Source organism: Orycteropus afer, unplaced genomic scaffold (genome assembly GCF_000298275.1).
Source record: "Orycteropus afer afer isolate SDZICR_OR568_19922 unplaced genomic scaffold, OryAfe1.0 scaffold00313, whole genome shotgun sequence".
Classification (NCBI taxonomy): domain Eukaryota; kingdom Metazoa; phylum Chordata; class Mammalia; order Tubulidentata; family Orycteropodidae; genus Orycteropus; species Orycteropus afer.
Window position 1 is genome coordinate 4,126,162 of NW_006921900.1, and position 14,016 is coordinate 4,140,177.

The window sequence follows — 14,016 nt, forward strand, 5'->3', positions numbered from 1 at the left end:
TACCATGGGGAGGAAGTTGGAGGGGAGCTGTTGCATTGTGGTAAACTGTGGTCAATGACATGAGACAAAGTATATGTGAACTGCTGTATCGAGAGTGAATTTGCTCTGTAAATCTTCACCCAAATCACAATTAAAAAATTAAAAAAAAGAAGAAGAACACAGCATCAGGATTAGAGGAAGACTCTTAACAGCCTGTGATATGTAGATGACACAACTTTGCTTACTGATCCATATAATGATGAAGATCAATGACTGCAACCTTCAGGATGGGTTACATCACAATATAAAGAAAACAAAAAAACCTCACAACTGGACCAGTAAACAACATCATGATAAATGCAGAAAAGATTGAAGTTGTCAAGGATTTCATTTTACTTGGATCTACAATCAATGCCCATGGAAGTAGCAGTCAAGAAATCAAATGAGGCATTGCACTGGGCAAATTTGCTGCAAAAGACCTTTTTAAAGTGCTAAAGAGCAAAGATGTGACTTTGAAGACTAAGGTGTGCCTGACCCAAGCCATTTCTTTTCAATCACCTCACATGCATGTGACAGCTAAATACAGAAGACTACAGAAGAATTGGTACATTTGAATTATGGTAGAATATTGACCATACCATAGACTGCCAGAACAAACAAATATGTCTTGGAAGAAGTACAGCTCTAATGCTTCTGAGAAGCGAGAATGGCCAGACTTTGTCTCTTGTACTTTGGTCATGTTGTCAGCAGGGACCATTCCCTGTCATACTTTGGTAAAGTAGAGGGTCAGTGAAAAAAGGGAAGCCGCTCAATGAGATGGATTGACACAGTGGCTACAACAATGCACTCAAGCAGAGCAATGATTGTAAGGATGGTTCAGGACCAGACAATGTTTCATACTGTTGTACATAGAGTTGCTATGAGTTGGAACCAGTTCAGTAGTCCCTAACAACAAGAACATTAATTCATTGAACCAAAAAACCAAACTCACTGCCATCAAGTCGATTCTGACTATAGTGACACCCTTTGGGTTTCCGAGGCAGTAAATCTTTACAGAAGTAGATTGCCCAGTCTTCCTTCTGCAGAGTGGCTGGTGGGTTTGAACCACCAACCTTCTGGTTAGCAGTCAAATGCCTTAGGCACTGTGCCACCAGAGCTCCTTATTAATTCATTGAGCATTTACTAATTCATTAATTCATTGGGCATTTATTAAAGGCATGTTAAGGGTCTACTAAATGCTAGAGACTATGTTAGATTCTGAGACTACACAGGAATACACTATATTATTATATAGTATAGGTGGTAGTTAAGGTTATGTGTCAACTTGGCTGGGCTTGGTTTTGAGTGGCTTGGCAGCTGGTTGTAGTTATTCCCTATGATGAGACTGGCAATCAATTCCCTGGTAGAATCTGCCGTAAGCAGCTGAGTAGCTGCTTTAGGGATGTGGTCTGCTTCCAGTTTATAAGGAGAAGCTTTGGCAATGGTCTGCAGCATTTTTTATATGCTTGAACCCGGCATGTAGCCAAGTTTTCATTTAGCAGCCTCCCCTGTTTCCTGCTGATCTTGGCCTGTCTCTGAACTTGAACTAATGGCCTGCCATGTTGTTTGGTAATATTGGGACTGTGCCATTTTATTTGTAGACTTTGGGCTTGTTAGCCTCAGAAGCCAGCAACTTCCTGAGGGAAGAGACACCTCTAGCTCCAGTGGATAGGGAGCAAGAGGCAGAGCTGAAGCCCAAGGTTAAGGGGCTTTCACTCAGCCCCTAGAGCTTGGCACTTTGAATTTGAACTTCTATCCTCCAAAACTGTAAGAGAATAAACTCCTGTTTGTTAAAGCCATCCCATTTGTGGTATATTTCTGTTAGAGCAGCACAAAAGTAACCAAAACAGTATATATATATGGAAATATTATATAAGCTCTGGTAGCATAGTGGCTAAAGCACTTGACTGCTAAGCAGAAGGCTGGCGGTTCAAACCCACCAGCCACTCCTCGGAAGGAAGGTTGGGCAATCCTACTTCCGTAGTGATACTGCCTCGGAAACCCAAGGAGGGGTCGCTATGAGTCGGGGCCGACTCGACGGCACATAACAACAACATATAATAATTACAGCTAATTATTTTCATGCAGCACTTACCATGTAACCAAGCTCTCTACTAATGTTTGTGATCTTCTTTGGCCTTTACAACAAGCCTGTGAGATAGGAGTTTTTCATACACATTTTAAAGATAAGAAGACTGAAGCATGGAGAGATGCTGTGAATTTCCAAGGTTAGAATACAAACCCAGAGCCACTTCATATATATATAAAACTCAAAAAACTCACTGCCATCAAGTCGATTTGGACTCAGCAACCCATTTTGGGTTTGTGAGGCTGTACATCTTTACGGAAATAGATTGCCCAGTCTTCCTTCCACGGAGTGGGTTTGAATCTCTGACCTTCTGGTTAGCATCCAAATACCTTAGGCATTGCACTGTATATGGAGCTCTGCTGGTGCAGTGGATATGGCATTTGGCTGCTAACCGGAAGGCCAATAGTTCAAACCCAGCAGTTGCTCTGGGGAAGGAAGACTGGATGATCTACTTCTGTAAAGATTTACAGCCTCGGAAATCAAAAGGGGGTTGTTGTGAGTTGGAATCGACTCAATAGCAGTGGGTTTGGTTTAGGTTGTGTATATATACATGTATATATATGTGTATATATGCACGCACACACACACACATACATATGTATGTATATACATACATATATATAACCAAAAAAACAAAACTCACTGCCATCGAGTCAGATCCAACTCATAGTGAGCCCTCCTTGGGTTTCCAAGGTGGTATCACTACGGAAGTAAATTCCCCAGTCTTCCTTCTAAGGGGTGGCTGGTGAGTTTGAACCACCAGCCTTCTGGTTGGCAGTCAAATGCCTAGGCCACCAGAGCTCCTATATATATAAATTTGTTTTGTTGTTATCATTAAGAGTATTCACAGCAGAACATATGAGAATTCAATAGTTTCTACACGTACAGTTGATTGCATTCTTTGAGTTGTGCAGTCACCTTCCTCTTCCAAGTTGTTACTCCCCATTAACCTAAGGTCATTAGAAGTGTCATCTAATCTTCGAGTTGCTGTTCTCAGTTTGATTCCATATAGATAGATCTTAAAAGACCACAATGCTCAAGCTAGGTAAGCTAAACTATTGTTTGGTTTTAAGACTTCAGGGGATGTATTTGGTTTAAGGTGTAAAGAACATGTCTGGGCAATAATTTCAAGGGTTCGTCTAGCCTCCACTGCTCCAGAAATTCTAGATTCTGTGAGAATTTTAAATTCTGTTCTGCATTTTACCTCCTTTTGCTCAGGATTCCCCAAAACCATTTCTTAGTGAAATGTACTTCTTCTTTATGATTATACTAAGCAGCTTCTGGAATTAGATTGTGTTTCATTCATGAAGCATAGAACAAGTAGAACCTGGGAGACATGATGCTGGTTGGTGTGAGAACAGGACTCGAACTCTGGCCAAGATCTCTACCTCCTCTGTTGTCATCTCTTTCCTCTCTTAACCCATCGTCTCCCCACTTTTGTTCCCACAGGTCTAATTGGCTGAAGCCGTGCTGTGGGAAGAGAGCAGCCGTGTGGCAGGTATTTTTGCTCAGTGCAAGTCTCAACAGTTTCCTGGTAGCCTGTGTAATATTGGTGGTGATTCTCCTGACTCTGGAACTTCTAATAGATATAAAGCTTCTCCAGTGTGAGTAGCAAGAGAGATACCTATGCAAATACGTATGATGTCAATATTCAATGTGCATCTGCATCCATCAGGGGTCCCCAACCAGCAGATTGTGATCTATGGTGTATTCTGAAGTCTTATCTCCAGCTCAATGCTGCTGTCAAGCCCATGGCCCATGGCCCATGGGATTACCACTGGGGAGGAAATGCATTTGGCAGCTTCTCTTTCAGTCACCCCCCATGTCATGATGCCCTTCCGCATCCAATGTGGAGTCTCCCTCTTCAACATTCCATGATTAGAAACTGATGACATAAAAAATGTTGGGGACCCCTGTATGTGTTAATTATTGTTCCATTTGGAATTTTCCAGGTTGGAGTTCTCTGTAGTTTCAAGAGTTCTCATTTGTGGAAGTGTATCACCTCATAGCACCTAATAAGGACAGCAACCACAGCAGTGAAGACGATTCCTTGTATATTTATCTAGCCATAAGTAGTGACCTTATTTATGTATATCATGATTGCTTTGAAAATACTTTTGACCTTAATGACAACCCTGTGAGATGTACAAGACTGATATTGTCCCATTTTATAGACAGGGAAATCGAGACTCGGGGAAGTTAGATGACTTGCCCTAAGTAAGAAGTGTTGAGCTAGGACTTCAAGACACCAGATCATTTAATAGCATGGCCAGTTCTCTTTCCACCATAGGTCCTCTTGGAGTGCACACTAGTTTCTCACTTACAGGAGCCTCTCTGTCCTTCTGGATGTCCTGAGACAATGTGACTGTCAAAGTGGAGATCATGCTTCCTTTCCTAACCCTTGTAGACCCCTCTCTGGTCCACAAAGGGAAGAGGAGCCAAGGGTCTTGACACTTGGCTTTGGATGAGTGAATGGTTTCTGGGGATAGAGCTCCTGCCAGGTTTCCCATATTTCCCTGACTCAGAAGGTAGATGCATTCAAGTGTAAATAAAAAGAGGGTGAAATGATAGGCCCCAGAAAGATTCCCTTTCTTGCCAATGGCAAAATCTAGGCCTGTAGATCCAGCTACCCCAGACTCATGTAGTCGTCTTGGACTTGTTTTTTTCAAATGCCCCCAATTCCTTTACTGAATCCTCTGTATTAAGTCCCATTAGCCTTCTCTGCTTTCTGAGAGATGATGACAGTGAGCACAGAATTGCTTTTGTCTGATAAGCCTAGTTGGGTTTTATGCAGCTGGTGGCCCTGTGATTCCAATGAAAGTATCTTCCAGCATAAAGTGACCGGCACTGGTTTTATACTCAACCTGTCTTCAATTAAACCATGTTGTATACTTTCCCTCCCGCTCATCCATACTGTCTGCTTTTTATGAGATGTAACCATAACGGAGTCTTTCTTCCCCTGTAGTGAATTGCACTCGGGGCCCTTGGCTGCTCCGGTTGTGACAAGGCATTGAGCAGAACTGAGAACCCAGCAGACACTGGAATTTTGCTTAAAATTAAGTATCCAGGAGATTGATTTTGGTGGGAGATCCAATAGCAGCTCATAAAAGGCATCTTAAATTCCATAAAACGCACAATCAAAGATTTATTGCTCTTCTAAAGCAAACCGTAAAAAAAGGCACAGGAATTCATTTGAGAAATAATGGGGAGAGATTTTATGTTTTCAAAATCATCTGGAGGTCTTTTCAGAGTCAAGCAGTCCTCAGCCTCTTGGTTCCCACTGGTATTCACATGGCCTGGCCTGGCAAGAACCTATGGGCATTTCTGAGGCTCATCTTCTAAGAGTCGTCTGGGCCCAAAGCCAGGGCACCCCAAATTCACCCACCTGGAACCTGGTATTGCAGCCTTCTTCCTCTCCCATATGGTCCAGAACCTGATTGTTACCTACCCCCTGGATTTGCAGATCCCAGGGCATTGGGAGAGGCTGTGGGTTTGTCTGTTTGGATGCAGCCCTTGCCCCTAAAGGTGCTGGGCACTTTCCTTTGGCCCCCAGGGAATTCTGAGTAGCATGTTAAGCAGGCCTGACTGGAGCCCAATAGGGAGGCAAAGCATGAATGTCCTTAACAGCATTCTGGTACCTTGCTCCCCTGGCCCAGAATGCCCACGAGTGTCTCTGATAAACTTACCCTCTGGAGAGGCCCTGAGTGGTGCAAGTGGTTAACATGCTCAGCTGCTAACCAAAAGTTTGGAGATTTGCACCCACCTAGAGGCTTCTTGGAAGAAAGGTCTGGTGACCCACTTCTGCCATTGAAAACTCACTATTGAAAACGCTGTGGGACACAGTTCTACTTCCGACACACATGGGGCCACCATGAGTTCTAGTTGACTACAGCTCACCTGACCCTTGTCCTGCCCAGTGCCCTGCTTTTTACCTTTCAAGCTCATAAGCTATGCCATCCTAGGGTTTTAGAAGCTGGTCATGGGTTCCTGGGTCTTAACAAAGGCCTTCAGCAGTTAGTACCCTAAGGATTGACCAGTGGACAGTAGAATGGTTGTTCTCAATGTCTGACAGCTCTCCCTACCTACACACTGGCATCTGGAGGGCAAGTGAGCAACTCAGAAGTTTTCCAGAGCACCAGCCTCCTTGTCCTGCCACTGACAAGAAATTAATGCCCCTTCTGTACCTCTAGCTCCCTCTTCCAGTACCTGGCCTCACTTCTCTCTGAAATGCCCTGCCTGATCCCACCATCTCTGCCACTCAGAAATGAAAAGGCAGAGCAAGCTTTCCTGGAGCCCCACAAGCATTGCTCAGAGCTTTGCGGGTGAGCGGTGAGTGTGGGTTTTTGAAAGATCATCTAAAGCTCCCTCCTCATCTCTGAAAGCACAGATCCCTTCTTAGGCCTCATTTGGAGGGCTCCTGTCCTGAAGCATGGCTGCTACAAAAGCCCATGAGGCTGACGGGATAAGTAGGAACTCAGAGACATGGCTGTAGGGCAGAAGATGGAAGTCCCCTGGGGATGGAGGAAAGCAGACAGCATTGCTGGCCCACAAACCTCCCACCACCTCCATCACAGACACCACTTAAAGCTGCCTTTGATGTTCTCTGACCCGATTTCAACAGATCTCATGTTCATGGAAGAGGTCCCCAGGCTCCCAGAGTTCTGCCTCCATGCTGCGAAGCCCTCTCTAATGATCCACCTACTTCCTTGCTCTTAAACTTGGCCTTTATCATTGTGTTTGTTGCAGTTTCCAGTGCGTTCCAGTTTGCCGGCGTAATTCACTGGATCAGCCTCGTCATCCTCTCTGTGTTCTTCTCAGAGGTAGGTAATGACTTGAGCCCTGTAGCCTCCTCCTCTTTGGGGCATCTCCTGTACTGGGGAAACCAAGCTTTGCTGCTCTAAACGTTTACTGGTGTCAGGCTCTCTGCTAGTCCTCAAGGCTTCAAAGGAGACACAATGCAGAGAATTGGGCTCTGTAGTTAGAGCCAGCACAGGGAGGAACTCTGGGCGTGTGGAGGAGAACCGCTTACCTAGCTGAGAAGGCTAGGCAGGGAGGGAGGCTTGGCCAGAGCAAGTGAGTAGGTGAAGGGTAAATGGTGACATTTGTGAGGATATGACAATGAAGATGAGACTGAGTAGTTAAGGGAGAGCAAGTGGTTCATGTGGCCAGTAGGTGGCAGGCAGGAGGCAAGGCTGAAACCCAGGGCAGTCTGGAAGTGGGGAGCAGCAGATGGGACACTGGGGTTGTGACCTGGAGTCTACCATCTCCTGACCCTCAGGGCAGAGGGATGCAGAGGGAGGAGAGGACTGAGTCACAGGCCTGGGCAGTGGACTTGACCTGTGTCGTGTAAGGGGCAGGGATCTGATGAGGCTGAGATTTGCTCCCCTACCCCTCCTGTGAGCAAAGGTGCACGCACCTGGGGTGGTCTATATAATCGGAGCCACAGACAGCCCTTCAGTCTTGCTGCACTCGGCTGATTAAGCCCAAGGCTGTATATATCTCTAGTGTGTGAGGTAAGAGGAAAAAGGCTGACTTGAGTCTCTGGGACTCTGGGTGTTAGTGCAGGAGCTAAATGGTCCAAGTGTGGGGATTATGGGGAGGCCAGGATCTGGCTTTACACAGGAGTGAGTGACACTCCTTTGGAGCAGTTCCCAGGCTGTCACAATAGCACCATGGCCTGCACTTCAGGGGCATCAACCAGGGGTGGCTGTAAGCAGGGCCTCCCAGAGCAGCTTTGACATCCCCAAAGGCTGAGTTTTATCCTACAGGCAGTGGGGACCATTGAAGGACCTTGAACAGGAGAGTTACATGTGGACAACCAATTCTTCCCAACAGAGCCAAGAAAAAGGAGCCTGGATGATACAAGCGGTTTCAGCTGCTATTCTAAATGGTTGGTGGTTTGAACCTAACCAGCAGCTCTGAGGAAGAAAGGCCTGGTGAACTGCTTTCATAAAGATCATAGCCGAGAAACTCCTATGGAGCAGTTATACTCTGTAACACACAGACTCACCATGAATCAGGGGCTGACTCAATGGCCACTAACAACAACAACAACTAGTGATAAAACACATAGCAGAGCTGAGGACTGGCCTAAGTCAGCTGATCCCTGTCTCATCCCTCAATCTCTCACTTCCCCCCACTACCACAGAGACAGACTTCCCCCTTGCAGAGCCCCAGTGGGGCCTTTCAGGGTGGTTCTGCAGATATGAGGAGAAAGATGGAAACGAGTAAGACTGAGTCTACAGGAGTGCACACCCAGCTGACTAACACAGGTGGATGCTACACTGGGGCACCAGAGGCCCTGGGTCCCAGCACACAGTGGGACCTGTAGGGAGGAAGGGTGCCCTGGGGAGAGTACAGAGGCAGAGAATACTTGATGGCGTGATCAGGGACTCCAAAGAGTTAGGAGACCCACCTCCTCCTGTGGCCCTGCTCTGGCCCTGTCTCCTGGTTCTAGTCTCTCTCTCTCCCTCAATACCAGGGAAGGCCTGGGCCTCTGGCTTCAAGTCTAGAATCCTGAGTCTGGGTGTGGGGTGTGGGGTGGCTGGGCAGTAGGCATTCTGAGCACAGAACATTCTTTTCCCCAGGACTTGGTTCCTGCAGCCCAGAGTTGGCCAGGGAGCCTAGGCCTGAGGCTCAGACTGGGGGCATATCATAACACAGCCCTTCCTTTACCTTGCCCAGAGATGCTCACTGCAACCACCACCCTGGAGGTGCCTCAGCCCCCAAAACCAGAGTGCTTTCTGCTCCCCAACTTACCACGCTCTAGAGCCTTCTGCCCTCCCTGGGCCCCTTGTGTCTGCACATTGGGATTCACTCCCACAGATGCATAGGCCGTGGCCAGATGTCTCCTTGATGCAAACCCTAGAGAATGTGCCATGTGTCTGTGACTGCCAACAAAAATGTTTAATCAGTTGCTGCGGTTCTTCGCATCTATCCCCCTGCTTTGGTTTTATTGGCTTCTGCAGAATTTATTACCCAGCGTTAATTTGGCATTCCCTTCCTGTCACTGCCAGAGACAAGCCACCTGAAACAGACAAGTCCCTGTGCACAGGAATTGCAGCCTCAGAACCATCCCCCCCTACACACACACACACACACACACACACACACACACACACACCCTGGCCCCTAAACTGGAGAAGAGATGGAGGCTTCCCACAGGCTTAGTGAGGACAGCTGGATCAGCAGAGGCCAGGAAGAATGACTGGTTCCCTTAGCTTGGACCTTACCAAAGGTGGTGTGAGTTGGGTGGAGCTGGCAACAGAGGATCAAGGGAATCCCCTCTCCTTCAGCACACCCTGCCCAGCATGAATGGAGGGGCTGGGACACAGTGTTCTGGTGACAAGGCAGCCCCACCAGCAACGATGGGTCTCCATGGCCTCACAGAGTACCTGGGAGAACTGAGCATCAGAACCTCTGGGCTAGGACCTTCAAGAGGTCCCCCAGTTCTTTGCCAGAGCACAGACAGTTTGGAAATGGTAGAGCATTTGTGGTTATCATGATGACTGGGGCATCTCTAATGGAAAGGGCCAGGAATGCTAAATGTCCCTCAAGGAGTGGACCAGGCCTACACAGTTGCCCACTAAAAATGCCAGTAACCAAAAATAAATAAAATGAAGAAACCAAATAGGTTGCTATGGAGTTTATTCTGACTCATGGTGACCCCATGCGTTTCAGAGTAGAATAGCACATAGAGTTTTCAATGGCTGTGGCTTTCAGTAGATCACCAGGCCTTCCTTCCAAACCACCAGCCTTTCAGTTACTAGCCAGGCACTGAACCATTTGTGCCACTCTGAGACTCTGAAAATGCCAGTAGTAGTGCTCCGTGAAAAGCACTACACACACTGGGACAGGAGCCCTGGGTTACATGACTCCTAATCCACTCTCTCCCTTCCATGTCCCTGTGTGACCCTGGCACCCAGGAATCTAGAGGAAAGACCAGACTGGGGCCAGGACCTGAGATACTGAAGGTCTGACCCAACGATACCTCTGAACCACAGATCCTAGACTCGTTCGTACTCTGTCCTCGTCTGGGGAGAAATGAAATGTCACCCCTAAATGTCCTTCCAGGTCCCAGGATCATGGCTGCAGGCCAAGAGAGGAGGGTCACTGAACTGTCTCGGCTTAGCAAGTGGCTGTTATTTCAGTCACAGTCCTGGAAGGTCTGGCCCTGCTACCCTCCTGATGCTTTGGAACCCCTTTGAGTTGTGTTGAGCAATTTTCTACCCTTTGTCTCAGCTGAGCCTTAGGGCAACCCTGGAAGGTGGGCAGGACATTTTAAGAGTTGGGAAATTAGGCCTGGAGAGGTGTAGGGACCTGCCCAGGGCCAGCAGGAATGACTGGCAGGACCAGACTCCCCATCAAAGTTCTGAGGGCTGTTCGGGGAAGACCAGTTAACTTTGGAAGGGAATGATGAGGCTGGTTTGAGCTCACTTTGGGGACATCTGTTCACATAGTTCAAGCTGCTCAATACTGAGACAGATGCTTCTCCCAGTGGGGTGACCCTCTGTGGGCAGGCTCCATGGGGGACTTTGCATGGCCGAGGTTAGAGTGGTGCCCTCAAGGGCTCCTAGGCCCTGATGTTCTGGGTCAGGCAGGGTCACCATGCTTCTCTGTGGCCCTGCAGCATCAAGAACAGGCAGAACCTTTGGAATCCAGATGGAGATTTGAGCAAATGGAGTTTCCAAAACACGGCTGCATCTTTAACTAAGACTAGGCCTAGCTGGCCACCTACAACTGGGCCTCAGCCAGAAGTTGGCTGCTCCTTGCTCTGAGTCAGCACAAGGACTCAGACCTCCTGGGCCAAGGCCAGGCCATCCTGTAACAGCACCCAGTGCAGAGCCATGGAGTGCCTGCCTCTCCCCTGGAATGGGGTACAGGGAGGTCCAGGCAGTCCCAGCTCTTGTCCTGAGAGAGGAGAAAACTGACCCACCAGCATAGCCTTCTAGATACGAGGCTTGAGGCCTTTTTTGTTTGTTTGTTTCCCACAATTTCTTTTATTTACTTTTCAATATGTTTCAGTCTTCAAAGGGGACAGCGGCACATGAATCATGTGTCCAAAGCCCTTAGCAGGAAGGTCGCTTCAGAATTTGGCACTAACCATGTTGCCACTGTTTCCATAGGCTTGAGTTCTCTTTCTCCAGCTTACCCTGGTTTTGTTAGGTTTGCCACCAGGAGTCACTGTTTTCTTCTTTGCTTTATACACATAAACCCATCTCTTGCCTAAACAGAAGTCAGTTTCATCAGGGACATAAACACCTTCCATTTTAAAAAGAGCTGTGTGACCCCTCTGGTTCCAGAGACCCCGCTCATAGCTGGAAAAGGGGGGCCTTGGACCAGTCTTCCAAAGATATTTGACATTTTAGAAATCCTGTTTGCAGAAGACCTCCACGGGCTCCAAGATAATGGAACGAGTTTGCGTCTTTTTAAACATCTGCCTTTAGAGCTGCCTCCTCTTCTGACAGCAGTCTCTCTGCCCCTGGGCTGTGCCAGGGCAGGAGCCTGACCTGCTAGAGAGAAAATATCTGCACCATTTACCAAGTGATGGCCACTGACAAACCAAACGGAGACAAGACCTTGTCTTTTCCACACCATGGCCACCCCATGATTCAGGATCAATGAGGGATCCCTCTTCCACCTGCTGTCTTCTTCTCTCAGGAGGTTCCTGGTGAGCTCTAGTCATCAGATGGGAGACAAGAGAGTGGTGTCATGGTTTATGCTCTGAGACATGGAGGATAGATATGCCTCCACTCAATGTCCCATGAGAACTCAGTGAGAGGGGGACCATTCTGGCCACTAGGTCACTGTGTGGCCTTGAGCAGGTCACTGTCCCTCTCTGCCCCTTTCTGCACCTCAGCTTCTTCAGCTTTAACATCAGGGAGTTGTACCCTCCTATGGGCTACGTTCTTGATCCTGCCTGGAGCCAAGGTGCTCTTCACACTAACCAGGTGCCATGGAGTGATCCTGACTCATGGTGACCCCATGTGTGTCCGAGTAAAACTGCTCCATAGAGTGTCCAGTGCTGATTTTTCAGTCGATCCTCAGACATTTCTTCTGAGGTAACTCTGGGTGGATTTACCACCAAACCTTCAGTTAGCGGCTGAGCGTGTTAACCATTTACACCAGCGGGGGACTCTCTGCTCATACTTGAGGGAAAGATTTTATTCTTTCTCTCCCTCTTCAAGTTTCAAAAAGGGGTAGAAAAGCAGAACTCTTAATCTCCCTCATCTCTGGCTGAGAAATGTGCCCCTCATTGCCATACCCTCACCCTTCTCCCCCCAACACACACATCAGTTCACTTCTGAACTCACTTGTCTCATGAAATGAACAAGGTTGCCCCACCCACCTCCAGGACAAGCCTGACAGTGATGAGAATGCCTTTTTATTGTGATTTAGGTGAAAGTTTACAAAGCAAATTGGTTTTCCATTCAATAATTTACACATGTTTTGTTTTGTGACATTGATCACAATCCCCACAGTGTTACAGCCCACTCCACTTCCTTCTTGTGTTGGCCATTTCCATCTGTCCTTCTTTCCTACCCCATTCTCCATTTATCCCTGGGCAAATGCTGCCCTTTGGATCTCTATGGTTGATTGTTCTAAGCAATGTGTACCTTCCTGGTGTTATTGTTTACCTTATAGACTTGTCTCTGTCCTTTGGCTGAAAGTTGAACCATGGAGTGAATTGAGTTCCAGGCTTGAAGCATGTCTAAGTACTGGAGGTTGCACTAGTTTCTATCAGACCAGTAAGCCTGATCTTTTTTGTTCCACATTTTTTCACCCACTCTATCCATGACATTCTATTGTTAACCTTTTAGAGTAGTCAGCAGTGGTAGCCGGGCACCATCTAGTTCTGGTCTCAGGGTCCAGGAGGCTGAGATTCATGTGGTCCTAAGTGTTTCCAGATGTCTTTAATTTTCTTCACTCTTTGCTCTGGTTGGGGAGAGACCAATAGTTGCACCTTAGATGCCACTCACAAGCTTTTAACACCCCAGCCACTACTCACCAAAGTAGGATGTAGAACATTGTCCTTGTGGACTATGTTATGACAGATTATCTTGATATCCCCTGCAACTATGGTCCTGGGCCGCCAGGTTGGGCATAGGTTTTGTCCTCAGCTCTGCATTTAAGAGCAAGGAAACAGTGGTGCCAGACGCTGCTGAACTGACAAGTTGGATAAATTACAGGATATTATCTGACCAACGGTCATTGGTAACTAAGCGGGGAGCAGTTTAAGTGAGGTGGTGGGGTCTGAAGTTGGATTGCAGTAGGTTAGTGGAGAGATTCCTCCTTTGAAAACTTCTGCCTGGAAGAAGAGAAAAAAGACACTGGCTCAAGGGAGGCATGGGTTGAGTGAGGGAATTTTTTTTAAAATGGAAGAGACTTGAGAATATTCATGTACTGAGAGAAAATTCTGGAACTAAACCTTATACCTACATCTTGTGTATTTCAGTCCTTCTTCTTGCTCAAGGTCCTGCACAGTGCTATATGCACCATGAGCACTGCCCTGATGCCTGTTGTTTAATTGACTGACCATTCAGCATGTTATCCTCCACCTCATGCACTGCCTTATGTGTCTTGAACTCATTCTTTTGAGGTAGCAGAGGACCTCATGCCAGAATGAAAGACAGAACCTGTAAACCCAGACCCTTTGGAGCTATTGGCTTCTGCATCTGGTTAGGGGATTCCACCTTTAGACTTTGCTGCACTGGGAGGAGGTGGTCTCCCTGAGTCACAATCCACCATCCCAAGGCCTTGGAGGGAGGAAGGCTGAGGAAAGACAAGGAGGCTGTTTCTGCACTTGATTTACCAGCATCCAACTCCAGGGGGAGCTCTTGTGCTGCGCTGCAATCATTTCAAACAGTGCTTGTCACCTGGGCAAACCTTTATGTTACACACCAATTCAA

General features: G+C 47.3%; 1 protein-coding gene across 1 annotated transcript in view; it reads left to right on the forward strand.

Moving 5' to 3' along the window:
* The window catches only part of TMEM266 (transmembrane protein 266), a 107,489-nt gene that overhangs the window by 32,248 nt on the left and 61,225 nt on the right, over positions 1–14,016 (forward strand). The window contains exons 3-4 of the mRNA XM_007951853.2: positions 3,557–3,711; positions 6,854–6,927. Of these exons, the coding sequence (XP_007950044.1) occupies positions 3,557–3,711; positions 6,854–6,927 (229 nt within the window). The remainder of the gene's footprint in view (positions 1–3,556; positions 3,712–6,853; positions 6,928–14,016) is intronic.